General features: G+C 38.9%; 1 protein-coding gene across 4 annotated transcripts; it reads left to right on the forward strand.

Annotated features, from left to right (window-relative positions):
• The first annotated feature begins 834 nt into the window (after nucleotides 1–834).
• On the forward strand, nucleotides 835–24,694 carry MIER3 (MIER family member 3). 4 transcript variants are annotated; one of them, XM_074855632.1, is made up of 13 exons: nucleotides 835–957; nucleotides 1,743–1,767; nucleotides 4,012–4,157; nucleotides 6,051–6,185; nucleotides 7,610–7,730; nucleotides 9,956–10,041; nucleotides 10,253–10,325; nucleotides 12,831–12,982; nucleotides 13,442–13,523; nucleotides 18,260–18,354; nucleotides 20,229–20,356; nucleotides 20,539–20,684; nucleotides 20,770–24,694. In XM_074855632.1, the coding sequence occupies exons 1-13, from the start codon at nucleotides 949–951 to the stop codon at nucleotides 21,225–21,227; spliced, it is 1,656 nt and encodes a 551-aa protein (XP_074711733.1). In that variant the 5' UTR covers nucleotides 835–948; the 3' UTR covers nucleotides 21,228–24,694. The 4 variants fall into 4 exon arrangements, with proteins under 4 accessions (XP_074711733.1, XP_074711734.1, XP_074711735.1 ...); XM_074855633.1 differs by having other exon boundaries at nucleotides 18,263–18,354; XM_074855634.1 differs by lacking the exons at nucleotides 835–957; nucleotides 1,743–1,767 and adding an exon at nucleotides 3,468–3,487.
• The last annotated feature ends 689 nt before the right edge of the window (nucleotides 24,695–25,383 follow it).

Below are 25,383 nucleotides of genomic sequence, written 5' to 3' on the forward strand. Positions count from 1 at the left end.
CGTGTTGCCGTGACGCACACCACCCCATCCAGCAGAGCAGTATTCAATATAGCAGGTATGGCAGACGCTATTTGGCCAGAAGCGGAAACACACGACTCTAAAATTAAAAACATGAGTCTTTATAGCCTGGGATGAAGAAATCAAGCTGAAAACGGCCCAATTCCCGTTTCATGTGTAGTGGGACAAAAGCTACTACTAAAAAAGGGGATAGATACTCCTTGCACGTAAACCACCTCAACTTTTAGATAGAAGAACCTACTGCAAAATTAATTTCACTTTCCCTGAGACACAGCAGGCAACCAGCAACAGGAAGGTCTGAGGGCTTTGACATTTTGTTTCCTGCTCCAGACCCTCCGGATATCGGTGACTGCTGGCCCTGCTCCACACCAGCACCGAGGAGGGGGCTGGGTACCGACTGAAGCGCAGGTGACACAGCCGTGTCCCGTTCCCGCATGGCATCCCCGGCCCGGGACGGGATGGCAAGCGGCAGCAGTCGGAGAGAGGCTGACCCGGACGGGAAGCGTCCGAGTTACCAGCGCTCCAGCCGGCCTCGGCGCCCCGCCGGCTCCCGGGGCGGGCAGCCTCCACCGGCCCCGGCTTCCCCGGGTGGGGCGGGTGGAGGGCGGCGGCCGGCGCCTCGCCCCTCCGACCCGGGCTCGGCGGCGGGCGCCGAGCGCCCTCTCCGGGCGGGGCAGGGCCGGGGCGCAGCGGGCCGCGGCCGGCAGCGCGCCCTCGCCGGCCGGGGCGGGCGGTGGCGGCGGCGCTGCCGGAGGTGGGGTCCCGGCGCTGCCCCTGCCCCGGCGCCGCCTCCTCCGCCCCAGCCCGGTCCCGCCGGCCCCTCCGCTCCCTCCCCGGCCGGCTCCGGCTGGGGCTCGGCGGCTGCCATTGGCTTAGCGGCCCCATCCGGGCACTCGGCGCAGCGCTGTTCCTCAGCCCGATCGTCCCAATATGGCGGAGGTGAGCGGGGAAAGCGGGGCCGGGGCGCCGGGATTCGGCCGGCTCCCCGCGGGGCCCCGTCGCCGGCGGGCCCCCCGCGCCCGCCTCGACATCCCCGTAAGGCGCCTCCGGGGCGGCCCAGCGGCGCGGGGGGGCCGGCGGGCCGGCGGGGCGGCCGGCGGAGCCGCCGGCGGCGGGGCAGCGGGAGCCTGGGCGACTAGGCCGCACGGCGGGCGCCGCGCAGCGCGGGTGCCGGGTTCGCAGCCCGCCGACGGCCGACAGGCCGCGGCCGGGCGCGGAGGGGGGCGCGGCCGCCGCGCCGGGCCCCGAGGGGCGCGGGCCGGGCCGGCGGCGGCGCCGCCGCAGCGCGGGCGGTGGAGGAACGCCCGGCGGGAGGGAGGAGGAGCGAGCCCCGGAGCTGGGAGCGGGGAAGAGGCGGCGGCCGGTCCGGCTGCCTCCGCCGCTGCCTGCCTCTGTCATGTCCCGCCCGGCCGGGGCCGGAGGGAGCAGGAGCGCCGGGCGGGCCGGACGCGGCTTCGGGGGGAGTTCTGCCAGCGGAGAGGGAGGGAAGGAGAACGGCAGGCGGGCACGAGCGAGCAACGAGCGAGCGAGGGAAAGGCGGGATGGGAGAGGGTGAACGGGATGGAGGGGCCATCAGGGCGGGAGGCAGGGGCCGAGGCTGGCGGGGAGCGGCGGGGGAAGGGGGCAACTCCGGGGGCCGAGGCGGGGAGCGTGTAATGAAGACCCTTGTCTGCTGCCGGGCCGGAGGGAGCCCGCACTTACCTCGCTCTGTTTTCTCCCCTCAGGCTTCCTTTGGGAGTTCGAGCCCAGGTTCGTCCTCGCCCACCTTCTGCTGCAGTACCCGGCCCGCCTGCTGCCCGCACACCCTTCTCTCTTTCCCGCTCCTTCCCGAACTTATCCCCTTGTTGCTTTCCTAACACTTCATGTTCACACAGTTAACCACTTATGAGATTTTTGAAAGGAAATGTGCGCTGTGGAGTCTTCCCCTTCACTCCGGTTGCGATTAGTAATTGGCTGTTTGGAACCCAAAATGAAAACAAAGTTTTGTAGCACTTTTAAGTCAACATCTCAGTAAAGCTGTGTAGCCTGGAGAGAGTCTGCTTCTCTTTTGGCTGATAATTATAGGCTTGTGATTTTTGACTTTTTGGTAATAACATGTTTAAAATCATAATGATAAGTAATTTTTGAGGCTTTAACTGCTGTTAAGGTTCTTTGGAATACTTTACACAAGCAATCATAGTTAACATCAGCAGGGCTAGTCTCAAAGAAGTAGTTGGGAAATGTATTTGCTTCTGTGTAACTGCCTTCTGCGTTGGCTGTTTATCATCTTTTGTAACCACTCCTACAAAATTTAATGAGCTTGTGTTTTTTAATACAGTTTTAAATACTTTAAATGGGATATTGAGCATTCAGAGCTACTGAAGAAGCGGGACTTTTTTATCTAAAGTCTGTGAGTGGAACAGAACTTCCACTTGCATTACTCAAATGTAAAGTGAATTGGAACAGTGATTAGAAGCAATAATTTTGAGCACACATACATATAAATTTATATTAGATTAGGCAGCTGACACTTCCTTAAGACTGAATAAGGATGTAATGGCCAAGAGCACGAAAATTCAACATGTAGTGTCATTATGGTAACTGGAGTAGCATTATCTGCTATAGTGAAAGTTCTGTGAGACCGTAATATGAATAGCATGTGAATAAAAAGCATTTTGGGGCAGAATGTTTCTCTACAACATATGATACTACGAACTTTCACAGTATTGTCTTAAGCAAGCTAAACAAAGTTTACTTTAATTACCTGCATATAAGGAGTGAACATTTAGCATAATTGCTCAAAAATTAGTTATGTGCTTTAAGATTCAGAAGTGTTAGTGTATATAATTGTCTCTTTCAAGGCTGGAAGCAGTGCAGAGAGGATACTGCTTTATTTTTTTGAAGAGAATTGAAAATTTGTAGCTATTTCCTTCAAAAGTTCTTCTGAAGAAGTTTTTTACATGGAAATCATTCCTAATAAACCTTTTCTCTGCTGCTCGTAAGCCAAGGAATGCAACAGAGCACTAGTGTTTAAGAACTAGAAAGGGAAACTAGAAGTGAAAGAGAAATATCCTGGTCTGTTTCTTTTCTCCATCCGGAAAGTTGTAAGGAAGTGAACATTAAAGAACAAAACAACCCTGTAATTCAGTGATTTTTATCATAGAACAGTGACTTTGTGGTGCAGAATATTTGCATCTTTAAAACTTGTTAAATCTCATGATAACCTTTCTAACAGTTGACAAAATGCACTTAATAGTACTTTTTTGATGGCTTATGAGCCCTCTTAAGTGATGAAAAAGTGTCTGTTGGACCACAGAGCTGTCACAGTAGCTTGATAGTTAATGTCATCATTAGCATTTTGTTATTTCTGGTATATTTTTCTCAGTATTTCTTGAAACTTTGCAATGTTTATCCTTCCTTTCTAGATCAAGTGCTAAGAATTAAATTAGTTTTAATAAAAAATTCATCTGAGAGGCTAAACTAATCTGAAGTGAGTGCCAGTGTTTATTTTGCTTTTAGTAGGAAGCTGATTCATAACCTAAGTTAGCTGTTTACCAGCGAAAAACTATGCTTGTTACTGTATAAATCACATAAATAGAATCAGAGTCTATAAATCACAGTCTTGCAGTATCTGAAATCTTATACCTTGTGTGCTTTGTACATTAATGATGATTTCAAGGATGTTTCAAGCAATCTTTTATGGAGTAAAGTACTAATTTGGGATTGTACTGTCTGAAACTTTATTTTAGTAGTTTAGGTACTTCTCCCAAGTACTCTCTGCTGCAAGAGAGAAAGCTGCACCTATTACTTACAAGTACAAAATAGGAAGGCCAGCTAAAACAGCTGAATTTGTCAAGTAGTTAGGAATTTGTTCTAGTTATTCCATCAAGAATTCTCACTCTGTTTGTAAAGGAGTTCTTGCAACCATATGTTTTTCTGTGATGTAATTTCATATGTTCATATTCATACATGTTCATGTATAGAAAATATTACTAAATTACATTTTTTTGATAGTTGGCTCTTTATCGTCTGAGGATCATGACTTTGACCCGTCTGCTGAAATGCTGGTACATGATTATGATGATGAGCGAACTCTTGAAGAAGAGGAGATGATGGAAGAAAGCAAAAATTTCAGCTCTGAAATTGAAGATTTAGAAAAGGTAAGAGTGACTCACTCTCTCATAAATGTCCATACATGCTGTAACTTTTCTAGTGAAAACGATATTCAACCTCTTCTTCAGTTTGTATTGTAAAATGCAGTTTCCTGCAACATGCCTTTGCAGCTTGTTTAAAAAAAAAGAAAACCAGGTTTGGTTAGGATATAGCAGTGCATCCTCACAAAAAGGCTGAACTTAGCTTCTCAAAGATACTAGTGTTATGTTAAGTTCATATTTTTCATTTAGTAGGCCTTCCACTTTGGTAGGGAAATAGCAGAAGCTGTGTTTAGAGTCCTATTATCTAGCATCACCACTTCTGAGTTTTGTAAGTTGGATGTAAGTTGGAACTGTACATTTTGCTAGTGACTGCTAGGGGTATTTCATTCTGTTGGTCAGGTTTTGCTTTTCCAGTATGCAAACGTAAGAGTCCTGTTTTAGGCATGATGGCTCACATTCATTTTCTATGTAAATGGTAGTTCTATGTCTTAGTTTCATCAGTTTGGCATTTGGTGGGTGTACAGAATGACCAGCGTACTCCTTGGCTTTTCCGATTCCATTTTACACTCTTTAATTACACGGTTTTCCTCTTTACACCTCTTGTTCATCTGTGGCAGTGCATCACCCATTTTAAACGCCTGCTGAATGCTGAACACCTACAGATTGATGCTGCCTGCGTTACTGTTCAGTGACCCACTTACACCACTCAGCATAACTGCGGATTTTGGTCAACAGAGTTCCAGGAAAGTGTAATTTTTAGCATCAAATATCAGGCTCTGTTTTTGTAGTCCATATGAAAACAAACTTTCTAAATGTGGAGTTGTCAGTGTTTTTACTCCTGAATTTTTGTTGTTGTTGTTCTGCTACCTTTACAGTTCAGCTTTTGCTGATTATCAACTTTGAATTCTAATAGTGAAGCAGCTTGCCAGGTCTGGTGGTTAAAATGGGGTTGCTACTCCACAAAATTGTCTTATTGCTTCTACAAGGAGGAAGAACTGAGAGCCACTCATCTTAAACACTTTATTACTTTAGGTCCCGATCCTGGAAAGACTTGGATATGAGTTTACGTTTACCCCTTGTGAAAAGTCTTTGCAGGACTAAGACCTTAGCTGACTAAAGAAATCAAGTTATTTAATCAGTGTGTGAGTTCAACAAGAAATTTTTAAAGGTAATATAACTTTTAAAGGTATAAATAATGAAAAATATCTTTAATATTTTGATGGCTTGAATCAGGTAACTAAAAAAATCTCCGCTGTTTACTGTTTTATTAATTGTATTAGGATGTAAGTCTGATGACACTTACTAGAATCACTTGATCAAAAGCTGTTGGAAAAAACAAGTTATAAATCAAGCCTTTCTTTTGATTTTTGCCTTCTGTATCATTAGCTGTCTTTCTCCTATTACCTTCTCAACAGTCATTGTAAAATATATTGTGCAGCAGATGGAAAGGAGGGCTTAAAAGGTGCTGTATTGGTTTACTTTTGTGGGTTTTTGCGTTCTTGCATGTCTCACTGTAGGACTTCAAGTGTTTCTGCATTTCTCGCTTGTAGTGGCGTTGTTAGTGTTTCTAGGATATCTTCTGTTTTGAAATATAGCAAGTCATGCTCTACAGTATGAATCAGATAAGGAGCAAATTTTTAATAATTATTCTTCAGTTTCATCTAGTAAACAGTTTTCTTCAATAGTGTGATGGGACTTCACTATATGCCGAGAGACATGGTTATGAATTATTTCAGTCTTGTGCCTGGAAATATTTTAAATCTTTAATCAAGATTCCTGCTTTCAATTAAGTTTTTCTTTGTTTTTTTACTTTTGTTCTTCAAAATATGTCTTATCCTTTTAGGCCAAGTACAGGTATTTGGCAATATGTTGAAATGTTTGTAAATCCTCTTGTATCAGGAAGGAAACATGCCATTGGAAGACTTACTGGCATTCTATGGCTATGAACCCACGATTCCGGTTATGGCGGGTTCCAGTGCGGATAGCTCTCCAAGTGAACTTGCAGATGAACTTCCAGATATGACTCTAGACAAAGTAAGTCAGAACCATTTTCCCCTGTATTATGGTTTAAAAGCAGAAATCCAGGTGACCTTAAATTATATTTCACTATCTGTTGATGTTACAGAATATGTATCTTTGTTAATTTTAATATACAATATTACTCTGAATTCCTTCTTTTTCAAGGATCTTGAGGATCTAATTAAAATTACAATTATCATACAAACGCATAGCAATGTTAGTGGCAGTGTATTACTGCAAATGAGAGATGGGTAAGCTAACAGTTTTTCTAAAACACATCCGAAGCACTTTAAATAGGTGCGGGTTTCTTTTTAATAGAAGTGGGCTTTTTTGATAGTGTATGCAATGTCCAGAAATAATAATTCTGGCTTCCAACACATGTCAGATACCAAACATTTGTGGATAACTTGCAGATGCACTCCTGAATGCTTTGGAATGTTGCTTTCAAATGCATATAGTTTGGAAAGGTCTCAACTTTTGGGACTGAGAGAGAGATTGTTTTATTTGCAGTGACTATATGTGTTGCATTACTGATGTAAAAACCTGAAACTTCCAGTTTTGTGATATGCAAGCTAACTTTGAATTCTGAGATTTTAATTGATTTTTGGCTATAAAGCACATGCAGCTGGTAGTTTGGAGTATAAAGTATGTAGGTATTAAGTATATGTCTTTTTTGTGGGGTTTTTTTCCTTTACTTTCTGTAAGTATGACATAATGGTAAACTCCACAGAAAGTAGGGTATAATGATGGCTCTGCACATCTGATTCTCATTAGGATTCACGATTGTGTTGAGGCTACAAAAATGTAGTCAGCTTGTTGTCTGATACAGTTCTTTCCCTTCCTAACCTCTATACAGAGGTGTTCAAACATGTCTGCTAGTGAAGGAAGTACGCATTTTCTTTCTTCATATCTTCCCAAAACACAAAAAAATTGATGTTTCTGTAGCTTAAAAAAAAAAGATAACAGGTTATCTATTATCTGTAACTGTCCTCTCAGCAAAATTCTACAAAAATGCCTGGCTGTTTTATTTTTTCCCCCAGAGTTTAAGGGGTAACAGCCTTCTAAAGCTTCGGTATATCTGTGATGCAAAGAATGTCAGAATTCTAAAGATTTGAGGTAGTTTCCACTGACATTTTTCATTGGAAGCAGTTGGAGGAACATCTGAGATTGATGCTTGCACAAGCTACTTCTTGTACGTTTATGTTAATAGAAGACAAAGGGGAACTAAACCCCCATGTTCAACTCTGAAATAAATGGTTATATTTGTTCTTAGATTTAGGAGGAGCAAACTAACTTTTTAATTAAGGGAGTATGTTCTGCAAAATTTACTTACAGTAAAATAATTTTAATTAATGAGAGTTACAGTTTGCTGAATCTGAATGCTCACCAGTCTATACTTAATGCTCAGTCTGAGGGTTTTTTTTATTTTAATGATACAGGAAGAAATCGCTAAAGACCTCTTGTCAGGTGATGATGAAGAAACACAGTCCTCTGCTGATGACTTGACACCATCAGTTACTTCACATGAGGCTACTGACTTCTTTCCTCGGCCATTAAGATGTAGGAAACCTAATTTTATAATAGTACTCAAAAAGTCTTAAATTATATATAGCTTCCTGGCTTAAAATACCAAAATTGCAGAATAGTGCTGAGTTTACTGGGAATTGAGAAACAGTGCTTTGCAGGATGTTGTACATGAATGTTGTCTTTGGTATTACTGATTATCTAAGAGACTTACATTGGTACTGTGCTCAAAGGACAAGAATAAATTTCTTTACAAATACAGTAACTTGATAGTTAATGTGGTACTGAGGAACACCCTTTGTAATTTTGAATATGCTAGTGAATTACATGAGTATGTAACCCATTCTTTTAAATCAGTGTTTCTCTACTAAAATTTTTGCTGCTGCTTTTAAGCCAGTGACTCCTCCATGCAGCCCATGGATGTGAACTGGGATGCAGTTTCTTTGTGATTATTTCCCTTCACCCATTCAATGCTTTTTCCATAGGACTTCATGGGGTGAGCCACAGTGGCTTTATATGGGATGGGGCCTGTACACCCATGACCACCAAAGATTCACTACCCATGGAGCTATTATGTGAAAGATCTGAGAACCAGTGGTTCAGTTGTCCAACCTGGACAAGGTATTCCACATTGCCTGATGCAGCTCACTGTTCACTGGTGTACTAGAGTTTAGAGCATTGTGGAGGATTTTTATCACTTTGGCAAGTTTCTTAAGATATTCCTGGGGATTTCATTCCTCTAGAGAAGGGGGATGATAAAGGGGATGTGCTGTCTCAGTCATCAGCAATCATAGCCCTTTGCATGCTGTTGATTGTGTAATAAATATAAGACAATTGTATTGAAAGAGAGAGACAAAAGCCTTAAAAATTACAATGCCCTTTTTTCAGTTAAGCAAACCCCAAACTTGCTGGCACTTAAACATTGATTGTGAGCTGTTAATGAATATGGCACAAAGTGTGGCAGCTTTGTAGAAAAAAATGATTAGCCCCTCATTTTACAGAGGATTAAGAAACAGTCGTCTTTGTTTTCAGCTATCATGGTTTTCTATCAGAATGTTACTTTCTCTGTTAAAACTTTTGGCTGGACATTTTAAAATGAAATATCCACCATTTCAGGAAGGGAGATGTCAGTTCTCCATGCTGTTGGCAGTTTAATCTTTTTTTCTGATCTCTGTCCATTTCTCAGATACTAAGATAACATGAAGTTTTAAGATAAACATGTCTAATACATAATATAAGCTGTTTTATTTAATTTGAATTAATTGGAAAAAATAATTGCCTGTGATTATCTAGGCATATTGTTATTTCATGCATTCAAGTTAGCTTCTTGCTTGCTTTTTCCAACAAAAAGAGATAGACTGGTGATTGTAGTAATGACTGCAGAAGAAGAACCTCAGTCCATACAGTCCTGGATATTTTCTCTGATGTTGACAATTCTGTTTAGTTGTGATGAAGCTAAAATTGCAACTGTATTTATGAGCATGTCATTTCTGAAGTCTGAGCCTACAAAATAGCTTTAATCGTATCAGAACTGTAGACCCCATTCTGCTGGGGATTATACAACTATAAAAATAGAATTACTTCAGAACCCAGTACCACAGTGTTCCAGATTCTAAAATATGAGTTTTTGTATGAGTACTGTATTTGAATTGCTTGAATCTGCTGTATTTCTTACTAAGGAAAAAAAAAATTAAAAAGGAATAAGCAGTGTTATGCTGTCTTTTGCTTATTCCATTTTGTGTATCTTTCCTGTATGTTCACTCCATGCTGAGGCAGCCTTGTTTAAAGAAATGTTTTGAATGCCCACTAAAACTTCTGATTAAAGGTTTTAGTAGGTAATAAAGACATGCCTTCAACTTTACTTTCTTTGTGATTAACCTGAGGCTAAGTCATAGCCCTGAAAGTTTTCTGTTTTTCTCATACCTTTTCTGTACGGTATAAGCCCGTATAGAGAAAATTGATGAAGAAAAATGATCTCATTCCCTTTTTGACTGTTAGAAATATAGTAGATTGTCTCAGTTGCAGTGGTGATAAATGTTTCAGTTCTTCAGTATACAGGTACCAGTGCCTTCTGACTTCATGCTAGTTTGATAGAAATGTAGATTAACAGACTTCTGATAGAAATTTAGATCAACAGTTTCATGATAAGTGTCTCGCAGAATAAAAGCAGGTGCTGCTTTCAAAAACAAAGGATATCTTGTAGTTCTGTGTTTGAACTGAAAATTCTTCTTAGCTAAAAGCAAACTTCTTTGTGTCTGAAGCAAACACTACTTGTGATGGAGATAAGGAATCAGATGCTGAAGATGTAGAGGCAGACAATGGTAATTCATCTGAAGATTTGAGAAAGGTAATAATTATATCTTTTTTTAAAAAGGTTAAAAAAATGTCCTGTTAATAAAAATGCAGTTTTTTAATAAAGATTTATCTAAGACATATCTAAAATAGTACCTTAATTCTGGAATTCTCTGCCAAATGCCAGGTTAATGGCATTTTTAATGCTTCCATACGCAAAATATTAAGTTAATACCCTTCTCTTTTAATTTTTGTTACATCTTCAGGAAATAATGGTTGGTTCACAGTACCAGGCTGAAATTCCACCTTACCTTGGCAGATACAGTGATGATGAAAAGGGTAAGTTCTTCTGACTGTTTTTATTTCATGTTTATACATAGCAGTTGATGGAAAAACATTATTTAAATTTACAAGGTAAATTCAGTGACTTAGTTAAAGTCTCAGAGACCTTAAAAAAAAAAGTCCTAGAAAACTGAAGTAGCACAACCACATAATTATATCTCAGAAATGTAATTCTTCAACTTCAAGACAACATTCTCAAGAAAACATGGGAGGGTGTATTACAGTGTTAATTCTGAAGTATCTACTAATATTAGGAGGCAACAAACTGTGGGTCACGAAGGAAGTATTTTCATCACAGTATCATAACTAGACTATGAGCATGTAATTTAGTTTACATTGAAGATCTTCAAAGCAATATTTTTGTTTGCTCGGTTTTTGGCAAGCACAACAGTATGGGTTATAAAACGGATATGAAAAACAAAGCAATAAACTATTTTAAATTTCCATAGCATGGGTAGAAGATGTAGGTCCTGATACATTGTCTTTTAAAAAATAGGATATTTTAAGTATGATGTTATTCCAGTGTAAACTTGGGTTAAAAACTGCAATTGTGCTAGAGTAGAAGAAATAATTTGTTTACTAGAGTTTTATTTTGTATCTTTAGAAACCTACACTATGAGAAGAGTATAGCACGTATAGTTTGGAATTCAGAAAGCAATAATGAAAGAAATTTGCTCATGTTGAACAGCTATGAAATTAAGGAACAGTTTGGGGAATATGTTAATAAATGAAGGGCATTTGGGGATTTTTTTCTGTAAATTTTCAATATTCTGTAAGTTACTTGTCTTTGAACTGTAACATTTCATGGGAATATTATTCTAGCTAAGTATATCAAGTCTTTTCACCATTACCAACTGCTTTTTTGAAGAATGGTCCTTTCAGTAGGGAAGAAGAATGTTTAGTGTGGATGGAGCTGGAAGCATTAGCAAGTGGACATCTCTTATGTCGTGTAAGAGACCTAGGGAAGTCTCCTTTTTTGTAAGATGCAAGCATGATGCTTACGGGTTGTAAGAGGGGAGGAGTAAGAACCAGATTTATTTGGATAGTCCTTTTACTATTTACACATCTTGACTTTTCCTCAGCCAAGATCTAGAGAAGTGCCAATGACCAGAGAATGACCAGGAAGGGGTTAATCTGACAGCTTTCGCTGGAATGAGATGGTGCTAGAGAGAACCAGTGAGAATCTTGTCGGCTGGCATGGCCAAGAGCAAAGAGGTAGCTCCCAGATCCGGGAGCCAGAGGAGCTCCTCTTGAGATTATCAGTTGTGGACTCCAGCAAGAAGTGCTGAGTTGTCTTGGTTGATAGAGGTTGAAGCTGAGCATCATTAGTTCTTGGAGAGGTTGGACCTGGCTGTAGGGGTGGAGGATTCTGTGAAAGCCTCTTCTTTACTCCCTGAAGAGCTTGTGATAGCAAACAGGGGCTTATATTTCTGCTGTGTAGTCCCAGCTACCAGAATTGTGCAAGAAGGCAGCTCTGCTCTTCTATAAAATTTACACTTGTAACATGCCTGTTTGAAAGCTTTCGATGTTCTTAAGCTGTAACAGAACTTTCAGAGGAGATGTAATTTTATTTCTCACCTTAACTTAATGTGTTCCCTGCAGTTTGATGGGAGATTTGAGAATCTTCATCTCTTTTACTGTAACAGCCATTATGCTTGTGTGTTTGAATTGAATGACTGTCTAATTTTGTATCACCAAGAGAGTATGTGAAACATTAGGTGCAATGTTAATCACATCTATTGATCAGAGTAAAAGATTTATAGGTTAATCTAGAATTGAAACGTGCACACAGTGACAAAAGTTCGGGCTAACTCTTGTGTATTTCCAGTATATTGTCTTTCAAATAAACTACTTAAGAGGTACATACATGACTTCACTGTACTATGAAGGAGGGCTGTACATCCTGATTGTTTGCAAAGTCTGCAGTGTAGAAGTTCTTAACAGCATTCAGTTGTTAGTGAGTGGAAAAACAAATTACCACATTAAGACCTAGATTTTCATTCTGTTAAGTAATTTTTGGCAAATTTTAGTTGAAAATGATGAATTAGCCACCTCCTCTGATTTTGGGTTTTTTTGACATGTAGTATTTAAAATATTAAAGTAATATCATACACTCTTTTATTGTAAACTATAGTTTATTTTTTGAAAACAGCTGCATAAAACTGAATGGTTTTGCTAGTTAGTTTATATGAAGATGATGAATACATACGCATAGTTTGACTTGAAGCATCTAGCTGTCAACAAGCCGCTCCTCTATAAAGACTCCTTGTCTCAGGAGTTCAGTCCCTTATCTCAAAGCCTCATGGAACATGAATCTCTTCGCCATGTTACACTGCAGAGACTGTCTCTTAACTGAGACTTTTGGGGAAAAATTTGAAAGTGGCGTGATGGTGTTTGATTTGATTACTTCTGTGTTCCTGTTCTTTGTCTTTGTGAAATAGTGTTTAGTGTTACAGCCTTAAAAATGTCACACCTGGCATTAATGCATTTCTGTTTTAACAGCCTATGAAAATGAAGACCACTTACTTTGGAAACCTGATGTGATCTCAGAAAATAAAGTTAAAGAATACCTTTTTGAAACCTCCTTAAGAACAGGAAATGAAAAAATGATTGGCAGAATTCCTGAAGGGCTACATACACGGGACAATGAACAAGTATGTTTTATATGTGTTCCATTTGTGACACATTGGTGTGTAATTAACATGTGTTCTCTCTCGTATTTTAAAGGCAGCAATACTCAATTTCTTTATTTTTTTAAATTCGATGTTATCGGGGTCAGGATCTTTCTTATTTGTAAGTTTAAGCACATGCTTAAAGTTACAAGTATTTGAATGTTGACAGTGCTGTGATCTGTGATGTTTCTGATCACCATGCTGTTGACCAATCCAGCTTTTTTAATAATTGCATATAATGTTTTACATTTCCTTAATTAAACCATGCCTCAACTTTGCTTGGATTTCCTTTTGGTGGTTATTTTAGAATTTTTGTAATGTATAAAGATAAACCCTTTTTTTTTTTTACATTAGATATGCTAAATGAAGGGCTAGGTTTAGAGGTCTGTGTCGGATATTTGCAAACTTTGGCTCTTTCTAAAGACTTTTTCTATTTTATAGGCACTGTATGAACTTCTTAAAAGTAGCCATAATGTTAAAGAAGCAATTGAGAGATACTGCTCAAATGGAAAGGCATCTCAGGGTAAGAGAGACTGTTCATTTTTTCAGAAATGTCTGTTTGAAAAAAAAAAAAAAGAGTAAAAAAAAGGTGGTGTAGGAAAACCTTGAATAAGAATCAGATTGGTGAGCATATCCCTTTCCATGATGTTTAGCACAAATTAGGTATAATCTTACTGGCCAGTTGGAAATTCCTGCTAGAGAAGTTTGCAACTTGTATAAAGATTGAGGATCAGCTTTTCACCTTCCCTTCACTGCTGTTTTAACAGTGGTGCAGACTGAGGAGAGGGGTGGGGGCAGTGATGATTTTGCTCCCGTAAGGCAGTTCTCACCCACATTGCAGTATCTCTTTGAGATCATGTTCAATTGTAATCTGATGACATTTATACCAAAATCAGGAGAACATAGCTGACTATGTAAATAAGCCCCACTCTTTTCCTCACTGTGCTTACATTGTGCTATGCTAACCCTAAACTGATTGTACTTTAGAGTTCCACAGATCTTTGTGATGAGTGTGGAGAGCTTTGCTTGAGTTTACAGGGGAAAAGGAGCTTCCGTCTTGTTTGTTCCTAACTTTATTACTCCCTTAAATGAAAATGAAAATCAAGAGTTTATCATTTAACAAAAACAGTTCTTTGTCCTGTATTTTAACATACCATACGTGTTGCATAAATGGAGTATGAGCCCTGTTATAAGTTGATATTCTGTCACATATTCCCTACTCAGAACTGGATCCAGAGGGAACTTGAGTGGTTTAAGTTAGATGCTGTGAAAGCTAAGTATCTAAGTATCTAAGGTAAAGCTGAAAGGGACAATAAGGACTCCAGAGCAGCTTCAGAAAGCTCATGTACAGGAAGAGATTGGGTAGACCTAAACAATAAGGAAGTATCCATTGCAGGGTTGTATCCTAAATCCCACACCTCTCTAGGATTTAGATTCCTGTTTCACAGTTGAAAAATACCTCTGTCCATTTGTGATACAGAGCCCAAAATTCTATCCTAAGGACTAGTACTCACACTGTTCACCCCAAGTCAGATGGGACTTACTTCATTAAAAATGGTAAAGGATGATAATACTGTCAGTGCCTGTCTCTTAGAGTAGCTATTACGCTGTGTTCTACTCTACCCACTGAAGTTCACTGTTACTCTCAAGATAAGATTTTAAAATGCACCACTCCCTAGATAATTTCTTAAGAGTAAGACTTTACATGGGGATCTTTTCTTCTCTTTGAAGCTTGAGAGCTCTGTAGTAAGGAGTGTAAAATTAATGGGGTGTGAAAGAAGATGGCCTTGCAGTGGAATGATTATTACCTTCATCTGAGAGCAGAAAGGGCTTGATTCCAGTGTCTGCTTCCAGAAATGTTTTGAAGTGTGGTTTTTCCCCCCCATTGGCTTTAAATGTCAGCTGAACAGAAACTTTTTGGATCACCATTATGAATATAAGATGCCTGAAATACCCTTTCTTAATTACATAGAGACCGAAAGCCATAATCAAGATAGGAAAGCAACAATACTTGAGACAAAACTGACCTATTCAAATAATTTGAACTACTTTGTTTTAAAAGTCTTACTCTCTTTTAGTGATTTTTTTGTGGTTGTTTGTAAAACTAAAGTTCACTTTTAGAATCTTAAGGTTTTGTAGTTCCTCCGTAAGAAGTCTGAAAGGTTTATTTGTGGGATCTTTAGGAGCAGATGGTTGGTTGGTTTGTTCCAGATTCCCTGATACCCCCTGTTTTTAAAAAACCTGGATCAGACTAAGTGTAGTCCTAGTTGGTTGGCCCTGTATGGCTACCTGACGTATGCATAGCTTTTCTCCATGGTTCATTATGCCTTTTCTGTGGTCCACTACCTTACCAGTGGGTTTATGAGACTGGGGAAAGTGTTGAGGGTTCTGGGGAGCCTGTCTTAATTGCTGGATCCATTTCCTATATCTGCGTCAGCTCGGGATCACCCTCCCAGTGTTGGTTCACCCCACCCTGTTTCTCTACTGATTTACAATGCCATGCATCAAGTCTACCCGGGTTGGGATGGGTCGGAGGCGGGGTTGGCCATCCTGACCTTCCTGAACATTAGGTACTGTTCGGTCTTATTTCATCCCTTTTTGCAATGAGGTACAATTTTAAAACAGCCAGGGCTCCCTATTTAGTGATTCCATGGCTTTGGGGTCTACAAGGGCAGAGATAGGGTAATTACCATGTGCACCTCTGTCATTCATAGCCTGAAGGCAGGTTGCTTTTGTAATGGTAGTAAAAATTTCATTTAATGATCTTACTGGTACAGCAGTGGGCTCCCCTATGTCCCGAGGGTCTGTGCTTCCTGCCCAGTATGCTACTCAGAGGGTGATACTAGGGTGTGATGGTTTAACCCCAGCCAGTGACTCAGCACGATGCAGCAGCTCACTCACTCCTCCCCCTTCCCACTGGGATGGGGAGAAGAATTGAGAAAAAAAAAAAACTTGTGGGTTGAGATAAGAACGGTTTAGTAACTAAAATAAAATATAATAACAATAATAGTAAAAAATGTAATAATAGCAATGAAAAGGAATATAATAAAAAAGAGAGAAATAAACCCCACGAAAAGACAAGTGATGCACAATGCTGTTGCTCACCACCCGCTGACTGACACCCAAGCAGCAATCCACCCCCCCAGCCAACTCCCCGCAGTTCATATACTGACCATGACGTTCTATGGTATGGAATAAATATCCCTTTGGATAGCTCAGGTCAGCCGTCCTGGCCATGCTTCCTCCCAGCTTCTTGTGCACCTGCTTGCTTTCAGGAAACTGAAGAATCCTTAACTTAGGACAAGTGCTACTTAGCAACAACTAAAATACCAGTGTGTCACCAACATGATTCTCACACTAAATCCAAAACACAGCACTTACCAGCTACTGGGAAGAAAATTAACTATTTCAGCTGAACCCAGGAGATAAGGGATGATCCCTTACTCAAGGACACTCCTGGTCCCCAAAAGCCATCGTGATCTGACATAATAAGATCTCCTCCAGTTAAGGAGAAATGCCAGAGAGAGTCGGTCTTGCTTTTGCCAGGCTTCCACCCATATTCGTTGTGCAAATTAACCAGCTGAAGAGGTTCCCATGGAGTGGTGTTTATGGTACTTCTCCAGTTGCCCCTTTGAGGTCTGACTCATATCTCAGCTTTAATAATAGGGGCTACCTTAAATTCTGATTCATCTAATTCACTCTCATCATTAAGTTCTTCATTGGGGTCCTCCCAAATATCTTAGTACCAATCTTCTGGGGAAATGATTAGCTTACAAATTTTTACAGGATCTGGGGGGGTTGGGGGCCCAAGTTACCATGAGTTCTAGACCTTCCTGCATTTTTCTTTTTCCTCCCCGAGTTGTTTAAACAATTTGTCTATTTGCAGAGGTAACGGCATTTCTTTTTCTTTGTTCAACTTCCTCTTGTAACGTTCTCATTTCTTGTTCTTCACATTCTTTATATGCAGCTCTTAAATACCTCTTCAAGATCTTGTATATTATTATTACCTTCTCTTCACCATCTTCCAGTTTCCCTCTTACAAGGTTCTACTGCTCTTTTATCTTGCTCCAGTTATCCTGCCTTTTATGCACCCAGTCATCTTAAAATTTCAGTGAAAGGTTAACTTCATGCCTCAGTAAGTAGTCAGTGATTGAATCCACCAATTTTTGTTGCAGGTGAATTATTAAGAGGAGTCATCATTACAGGGTTAACTGAAAGGTTTTATTAACAATTAAATGATCAAATGATAATTGTGAATTGTAATTAAGTGATAATTGAATAGTAATTAAACAGTGATTTAACAATGATATAAATAATTGATAATTAGGCAGTGGTCAAACACTCTACTACTTACTACACTTCTAATAATTAAGCTATAGCTTGATAGATGTACATGTCGCTAGCACAGAAGATATGTTTAGGCTTAATGTAAAATGTCACTTACCTTGTTGCAGCCATCAGGTGCTTTGTAAGGGGTGTCTCAACCCTGACAGGTAACCTTGAGAGGTGCCCCTTCCCTGCTCAAGGGGAGGTAACTCTGTGCAGCCTGCTGCTGCACAGGAGAGCTCAATGGGCTCAGGGCAATACAGATGTTTATAGCATAAAGTGACTGACTCATAGTCAACCCCCCCTTTGGTGTATGTGCAGGTGTGCAGCTCTAGCAGTTTTAGTCTTCTAATCCCAGCTCAGGCTGGTAATGTTAGCTCCTGTTAAGACATGACATAGTCTCCTTAGCCCTGAGAAGATGCAGCCTGGCACAGTTCTCACAGTTTGCACAGCAGAGTTGATCTCAGGCTTTCTTGCTAGTGATGCCTGAATCAGAGTACTGCTCACCCAGTCAGAGCAGGGGCATCCATCACAACAGGTTGTTCCTTCACTCTTTTTTCCAACAACCACTGTTCTTTCTATGCTATGTGAGAAGAAATATTCAGAAAAATTATCTCACACCTCGATAGTGTTATCAAGCCTTGGATTTTTGATGCGGAACCTATTAAGAAATAATAAATCTTTTAAATGTCCTATGCCCTCAAGGATAAAAGATTTCATAAATCAAACTCCTCTGTGAGTCTTCATAAAGAAGAATGTTAGATTTCAGGTAGGTATCTGTACAGTAGAGGAAAGAACGTGGATCTAAATAACCGAACTACTGGGTTTTTTAAATGCATTTGGATATTCAACCATTAGCAACAAATACTTTATTCTTTGCAAAAAGTTAGTGAGTGAAATCAAGCTTATCATGCTACTTTTATAATTGTCTAGAAGAGATGACAGCATGGACAGAAGAAGAATGCAGAAACTTTGAACATGCACTTCTGATTTATGGAAAAGACTTTCATCTCATACAGAAAAACAAGGTTAGTATTTTACAGTTAAATGGAAGAATTGATAGATGATATGATGCTGAAAATCTGTAAAAGCCATACATTTGTCAGAAGCCATGCAGAATGGTGAAATAAGAACCAACATATTAAAACCACCTTGGCATTTTTGTGCTAATTTTTCCTCGGGTGTTACTGGAAAAGCTAAGCATTGCAAGATGAGTCAGTGTATTATCTCTGAAATTGATTTATGTTGACATTACTTCCATTTATGCATTCATAGTATAATTTAGTTTAAATGTGTGCCTCTCCTAGAAGTACAGTATTTCCATACCATGGGTGGGGGCAGAGGGGGAAGCATATCAACTTATTTTTGTCACCAGGAAGATGTAAGTTTACAGAAACAGGCTTAGCTCTTTGTGTTTTCAGAAAGTGTAGTCATCCATCAGTACTCCTTTCTGGCCAGCACTAATCTTGATCTGGGTTGCCTCTGGTTGACTCCACTGTGCCTGAAGAATAGGGATTTTTTTATTTTTTTATCAAAAAGCAACAGTTGACAATATGGATGTTTCCACATTTTCTGTATATCTCCTTTGATACAATCTTGAAGGTTTTTTTCTTTAGGAGTCTGGTGGTTTTGTAGTATTTCAGGTAAACTTTATAGGGTTGTGGTTGCTGTTCAGCAACAGTCAGCTAGTCCTGCTCAATATCTGGTTTAACCTGTCCTCAATAATACTTGAGTGGTTCAGATTTTAAATGGACCTTACCAATAAACAGTAATTAATCAGAGATGCAAGGAAATAATTGAAAAATATGGTTTCCAAGATGCAACATAGTACATGGGTTGATGTATCTGTCCCTGTGGAACAGAATTTGTCTAAGAAATCCACTGGGGTTTTTTCAAAGTAGGTAAAACACCAGAAAGTTCAGGGAAGGTTCTGGGATCCAGCATAAGCTGAGGTTGCTTGTATATGGAAGGTATTGGCTAGACAAGATTTAGTGCGTGGAGAAATTTGACAAGAGATATTTTCTTACCACTCCAAAGCATTGTTAACTGAGACTTTATATACTAGCATATGGACATGTGTTCATTCCCTCCTCTGCCTAGTGTGTTTTGTGTCTAAACTAGCAAGGTTTACTACTACACTCAAGGCATTTTGGATTTGCCTCTGATGCTTCTGTAAGTTTGATTAAGCTCAAGTGTAGTTTACTGCCAGACAATATCTGGATAAAGTTGTATATTCTAGTTGTAAAACTTAAACTGGAACAGTGAGCTGCTGATGATGTGAACTGGTACTGCATCTAAAAATGGATATAGTTTATAAGAATATAGGTAGAAGTAATGACTTTTTCTCTAAGAATGTGACTTCGCATAGTAACATCCATTTTGGGAAAAGAGATAAACAGTTAACATAGATCAAAATGAGCCTTTTGAATCCTTTATACTTTGTAGTCAACAAGAGTACAAATTTATTTTGTTATTTAAGCATTTACTGTTGTGATTATCTGTTGTCAAAGCCTCCACAGTTCTGGACTTTCCCAGAAGGAATAAGTACCCAAAGTATTTTGTGCTTCACTTCTCTTGGGTCATTGATTTGCTCAGCTTTCTCCATCTTAAGAGAGAGATATCTTGTAGTTTAAAAAATTGTTATATATATATCTTTATATATATAAATGCTTCAAATGTAGATATATTTTCAATCTGGTTTTTAAAAAGCCAGTCATACATACAGTAGAACAAATATAATACTTATTTGACACTGTAGATCTCTTTGAAGTCTCCTAATTTAATTGGTTTATTCCAGATACTAGAACAATAAAACTAACAATTTTGCAGGAATGGGAATTAGGGAGATGACAAAACATGAGTCTTTGCATTAATCTTGTCAGTTCTTCTTGCTGTCTTTTAGGTAAGAACCAGAACGGTTGCTGAGTGTGTGGCTTTCTATTACATGTGGAAGAAGTCAGAACGTTATGATTACTTTGCTCAGCAAACAAGATTTGGAAAGAAGAGGTACAACCATCATCCAGGAGTTACGTAAGTAAAACATGCTCGGAATATGTTCTCTGTTGTAAATTGTAAATGTAGAAGATATATTTTTTCCTTTCGGTCATTGCAGTGTAATGCTGCAGTGGCTGTGGCAACTGAAATTAATCCATCATCATTTTTAGGCCTTGTTTTCCGGTTAAATAATACATTATGGGTGCAATATTCTTTAGGGACTACATGGATCGTTTGGTAGATGAAGCAGAAGCCCTTGGTGGAGCAGTGCATTCTTCAGCCTTAACATCTAATAGTCGAACAGAAACCATTCCTGATCAACAGCTAAGCATTCTGAACTCTATTACTGCCAATGAGTTGACAGGTAAATCAGGAAAAAAAAAAAAATCTTTTTTTTGTAAGTATGCAAACAACTATTTCATTTGCATTTGTGTTCATCTTTTTTCCAGCATTGACAAACAGTGTAGCTACAGTCTGCCACACTTCAGATGTGAACTGCCTGGATGATGCCTTTCCTCCTATGGACAGCTTACCCCGAGCACCAGTTAATCATGTGCCTGTTGGAACAGAAGAATTGCTTAACTTGCCTAGCAATGGTGAAAGTGATTGTTTTAATTTATTTGAGACTGGCTTTTATCATTCAGAGCTAAACCCAATGAACATGTGCAGTGAGGAGACAGAAAGACCTGCGAAGAGATTGAAAATGGGAATTGCTGTCCCAGAATCTTTCATGAATGATGTCTCTGTAAATAACCTTGGTGTGGACTTCGAGAACCATACACACCATATTACCAGTGCCAAAATGGCTGTTTCAGTGGCTGACTTCAGCAGTCTATCTGCAAATGAGACAAATGGTTTTATCAGTACCCACACTCTTCACCAACATGCTGCCCTTCACTCAGAATGACTGTGGAAAACTGAACAAACAGTGGGTACTTTATGCAGTAGTAGTAAACTTGATGGGAGTTATCAGGTTTGCTTAGTCTTTCACTGGAAGTTTGAACTTTATGACATCAGTGATGTCTTTGTATGTATAGAACTATATCTTGATTTATCAAGAGTAATTTCTTTTTTCAGTCCATAGATGTGGAAATGTTGTAGGGTGTTCGGCAGAGTTTGGGACTAAGAGAACTCTGTGGTGCAGCTTTAAGCTCTGCTTCAATTTTTTTTAAAGCCTGTAGACAGAGGCCACCATTTCAAAACCAGCACAGAAGTTCTGAACGGATTGGAGTGGCTTTTTAGTCTAAGTTACTTTTGCTGTAACGGATGCAGTGGAATAACAATGTTTACAGGTACCAATCCTGATCCCTGCTCAATGTAGCATTTTTTTTTTTTTCTTATAAAGGCAGGGGTGGGTTTGTTTAATTTAAACTGCACAAACATACGAGGATGTTTTTTAAATGGAACCTTCTCTCATGTGATACTAAACTAGAGCACTTCCGTTTACAAAAACAGCAAGTTCATCTTGGTGGAAGCTAGCACAAGGGACTTAACATGAATAAAGTGTGAAGACCTGCACTTCGATGCTGTTGCAAAATTATAGGCCATGGCTACTTTACACAGAAATAATTATGCTGCCATAAGTGTCTGTGTACTTTAAATTTACTTACTTGCTTGAACAGATGCGTTTTAGGCTATATTGCATTTGGATAGGTTTTGTCCACAACTTTGAAGAGTAATGTAATCCTAAGAGTAATGTAATCTTAACTTTCCTAAGGCAGCTGATGTTGTATAAAGCTACAGTCTGCACAATTTAGGATTTACCACTAAACAAACAGTCTGCATTTGGAAGACAAATTGTTTGGAGCACTGCAGTTCAAAGTGTTAGAATTTTGAGGGTCTATCTAGTTTATATAGGAATAGTAGAACCTTGAAGTATGTATTTGAAAGTTTTCCTTTAGTGTGGATTGCATTTATTTGTTTTGGCAAGTCATTGGCTTAAAAATGGCATTTCACTACCTTGGTCAAATAGGAGAGGATGAGTAAAAACGTTTCCCGTAAAACAACTATTTCAGTAAATTTTTTACTTTGAACATTGAGTGCAATTTAGCCATCCAGGAAATGTGTCTTGCAAATGTTTGTTCTAATTCTTGCAGAAGAGTCAAAATCAAACATAGTATTGGCTTGTAACCTGTTGTAGCATACAAATTGCAGGGGTTTTTAATGAGAATCTGAACCTTATTTCAATAGGATTATCCCTTTCCCTCCATACTTTTTCTTCGCACTGTTTGTATTACAAATTTAATTGCCACTAATTTGTTTTCATTATTCAAGTGCTTGTTTGCGTTGTTGATATTTGTAATGGTTGCTTCAAGGTTATGCTGAGTAATTAGAAAGTAGTGACTTTAATATTTGAAAGGGAAGAGAGTATTTATTGTGCATACTGTGAACTGCATTGACATCCTGAGTTTTGGGTGCAGCGTATGGAGTTTTCTTTACAGCATTGTAATGAAGATTACTTTGAAGTGTTTGCACAATAGTACGTTTACCATATTAAAAACAAATTATTTTAGCAGAGTGGACAAAAGTAGAGATAATTTTATAATTAGTTACAGCTTACACATCTGAAATATGTAACTTCAGTAAGTACACAGTAAGTATCAGGTAGCCTTGGCCCTGTTTTGTACTCTTGACAGTTTTTAGCCAAGTTGTCAGCTTCTTGTTGCTGTGTTTTGTGCTGAACTTCGTACCTTGTTTCTTTTGTTTATGAATCAACACATTTTATGTAATTTTGTAAAATACTGGCCATAATCTTCCATTGTTACACATTCAAGTTTATCTATGGGTTTACAGTGAGTGGCTGGTCTGTATAAAAATCATTATACAAAGATGACTGAATGCTTATACCAGTTGCACTTAAATGAACATGCCCATTCTCATTAGCTGATGCAGTAATATATTCAGTTTATCTATGCATTGCTGGGCTCTTAATGTAGACAGACACTTGTCTAAGGTTTGGGTTGTCAGCAAGTTGAATGGACACTTTAGTTATTTAATAAAGACTTTTGACCAAAATTCAGAAAATGGTATGAGAGAAAAATGAATTCCGGCTAGTCTAATAGATGCTGATGTTATTTAGCCTGTTGGCTAACTAGCTGGTATCGTTTACTTTTAATTCCTTGTTAAAATGAGGCAATAATTTGCAAGATTTTGTAAATATGTAAATTCTTCATATCTTTTTAGATCTCTATTTCAATATTTTCTGACTACTTCTGTGTATAGTAACATTTTTGTGCATGCTTGATGTGACATTCATAAATTTGTACCACTATGACTTTACCCATGTAAAATAGCTATTTATTGAACTTTTCTTTTAAAAGCTGGACTTACTTATTTTTCTCTCAGTTTAAACATTTAAATGGAGAACTTGTTACTGTTTATTAAAAGAATTGCGTTTTGAAAGTCAGCATGAAGATAACTGAATTTCAACCATATGAAGAAATTACATTGCCTTGTTTCTTAGATGGTGAAGCACAATTCTTATAACAAACTGTGATGAATTCTTTGTCCATTGCTACACTTTTTCTTCATACAGACAAACCAAAAAATCCATAATGGGCAATTGCAGTGTTGGTAAATGTATCCTTTTTATGTACAGGGAATCGGAAGAGGGTAGCTGATTCATTTAGAAGTGTAACTGGTGCTGTGATTATAGCAATACTTTTACTTTGGTTAGTCATATGTCATCTTCTCATGCTAGTTTTTTAAATGTTTAGTTTTCCTCTTGTTATGGTCAAACTGCTGAATTTACTTGAAGGATGTACAATACTGTATGAAGAATACTAAATTGTGTAAAATTAGGTCATCGAATTGTGCAATTGTTTCCTGTTTTTAATTTTTAAAACTGAGGGTCAAAAATATAGGAGAACTTCAGATCAAGTAGAACATAGTGTTAACGCTTAATTTAACCAAAGTCTCTAGTGAATATTTCAACTTTGAATGTAAACTAATGGATAAACTGACTAACAGGGACACTATTTGCCCAGCATTACAAGCACATTGTCTACAGACAGGGAAACTAAATACAGTAATTTATAAAATAATGACAAGGTTACTATTTTTTTTATTCCTATTTTTCACTGAAAGAAGGAGGAGGATACTATCAGTTGTAAAATACAGTAGGAATTACTATAGTCTTCCTAATAAAACAGAGATTCCAGTTATTCTCAGTTCAGAGTAAGTACCCTGTGCATAACAACAAATCTAGTGACAATCGGAACATGTCTTAGTATCAGATGTTCAAGAGGAAGTCGCTGTTGTTGCATTGGTTTTAATATTTGTACATAAACACTGATTTTTTTGAGCATTATTTTGTATTTGTTGTACTTTAATACCTGGTGTACAGTTCCAGAAATAAATGTCTGGAAACCTTTCTTTACTTGTAAAGCTTTTCATGCATCTACACTACACTTTTGCTACTTCACTTTCAGAAATATTTAGCAGTCCCTCTGAACACCTTTTAAGAACTCCAGGTACCGCTAAAGTGCACACTACCATGCTACCTAATGTTACATAGAGAAGAGTGAAAAATGCAGCAATGCAGGTAAAATGGTAAGTAGTGATTTCCCTCAAACATTAAAACATAGCTTAAGTATAGCAAAATCTTAGATGGGACTTAAACGTAACTTCAGAGTAATGTATTGCAGCAGTGTAACTCAGTATTCAAACTACATGGTGAGCTGTGGGGAACATGTTCCTGTTCTCTGGTGTAAGAAAACTTGCCCAAATCCTTAATTTTCATGTCAAGTTAGATTACAGGTGTTAATACAAAAATTTTACTCTGCTTAGGCCTTCATGCTGAAGTTAAACTATTTGAAATGCTTTTTGTCTTGATTTTCCTTTCCCTCAAGAAAATGAACACTAACCTTGGACCCTGAAAATCACTGTATTACTCCTAAGATCTTGCATACCAATTCTCTCAAAGGCCAGAATTGGCGCTGTGCTTTCCTAGGCCCAGCGTGCTTGTTTTTGCAACGGCTGGAACAACAAGATTAGGGTAAATAAATTATTATTTATTTTTTAATTAGATAGGAATGAAAGCTGATACAATTCTGAACAGCAAA

Source organism: Strix uralensis, chromosome Z (genome assembly GCF_047716275.1).
Source record: "Strix uralensis isolate ZFMK-TIS-50842 chromosome Z, bStrUra1, whole genome shotgun sequence".
NCBI lineage: Eukaryota > Metazoa > Chordata > Aves > Strigiformes > Strigidae > Strix > Strix uralensis.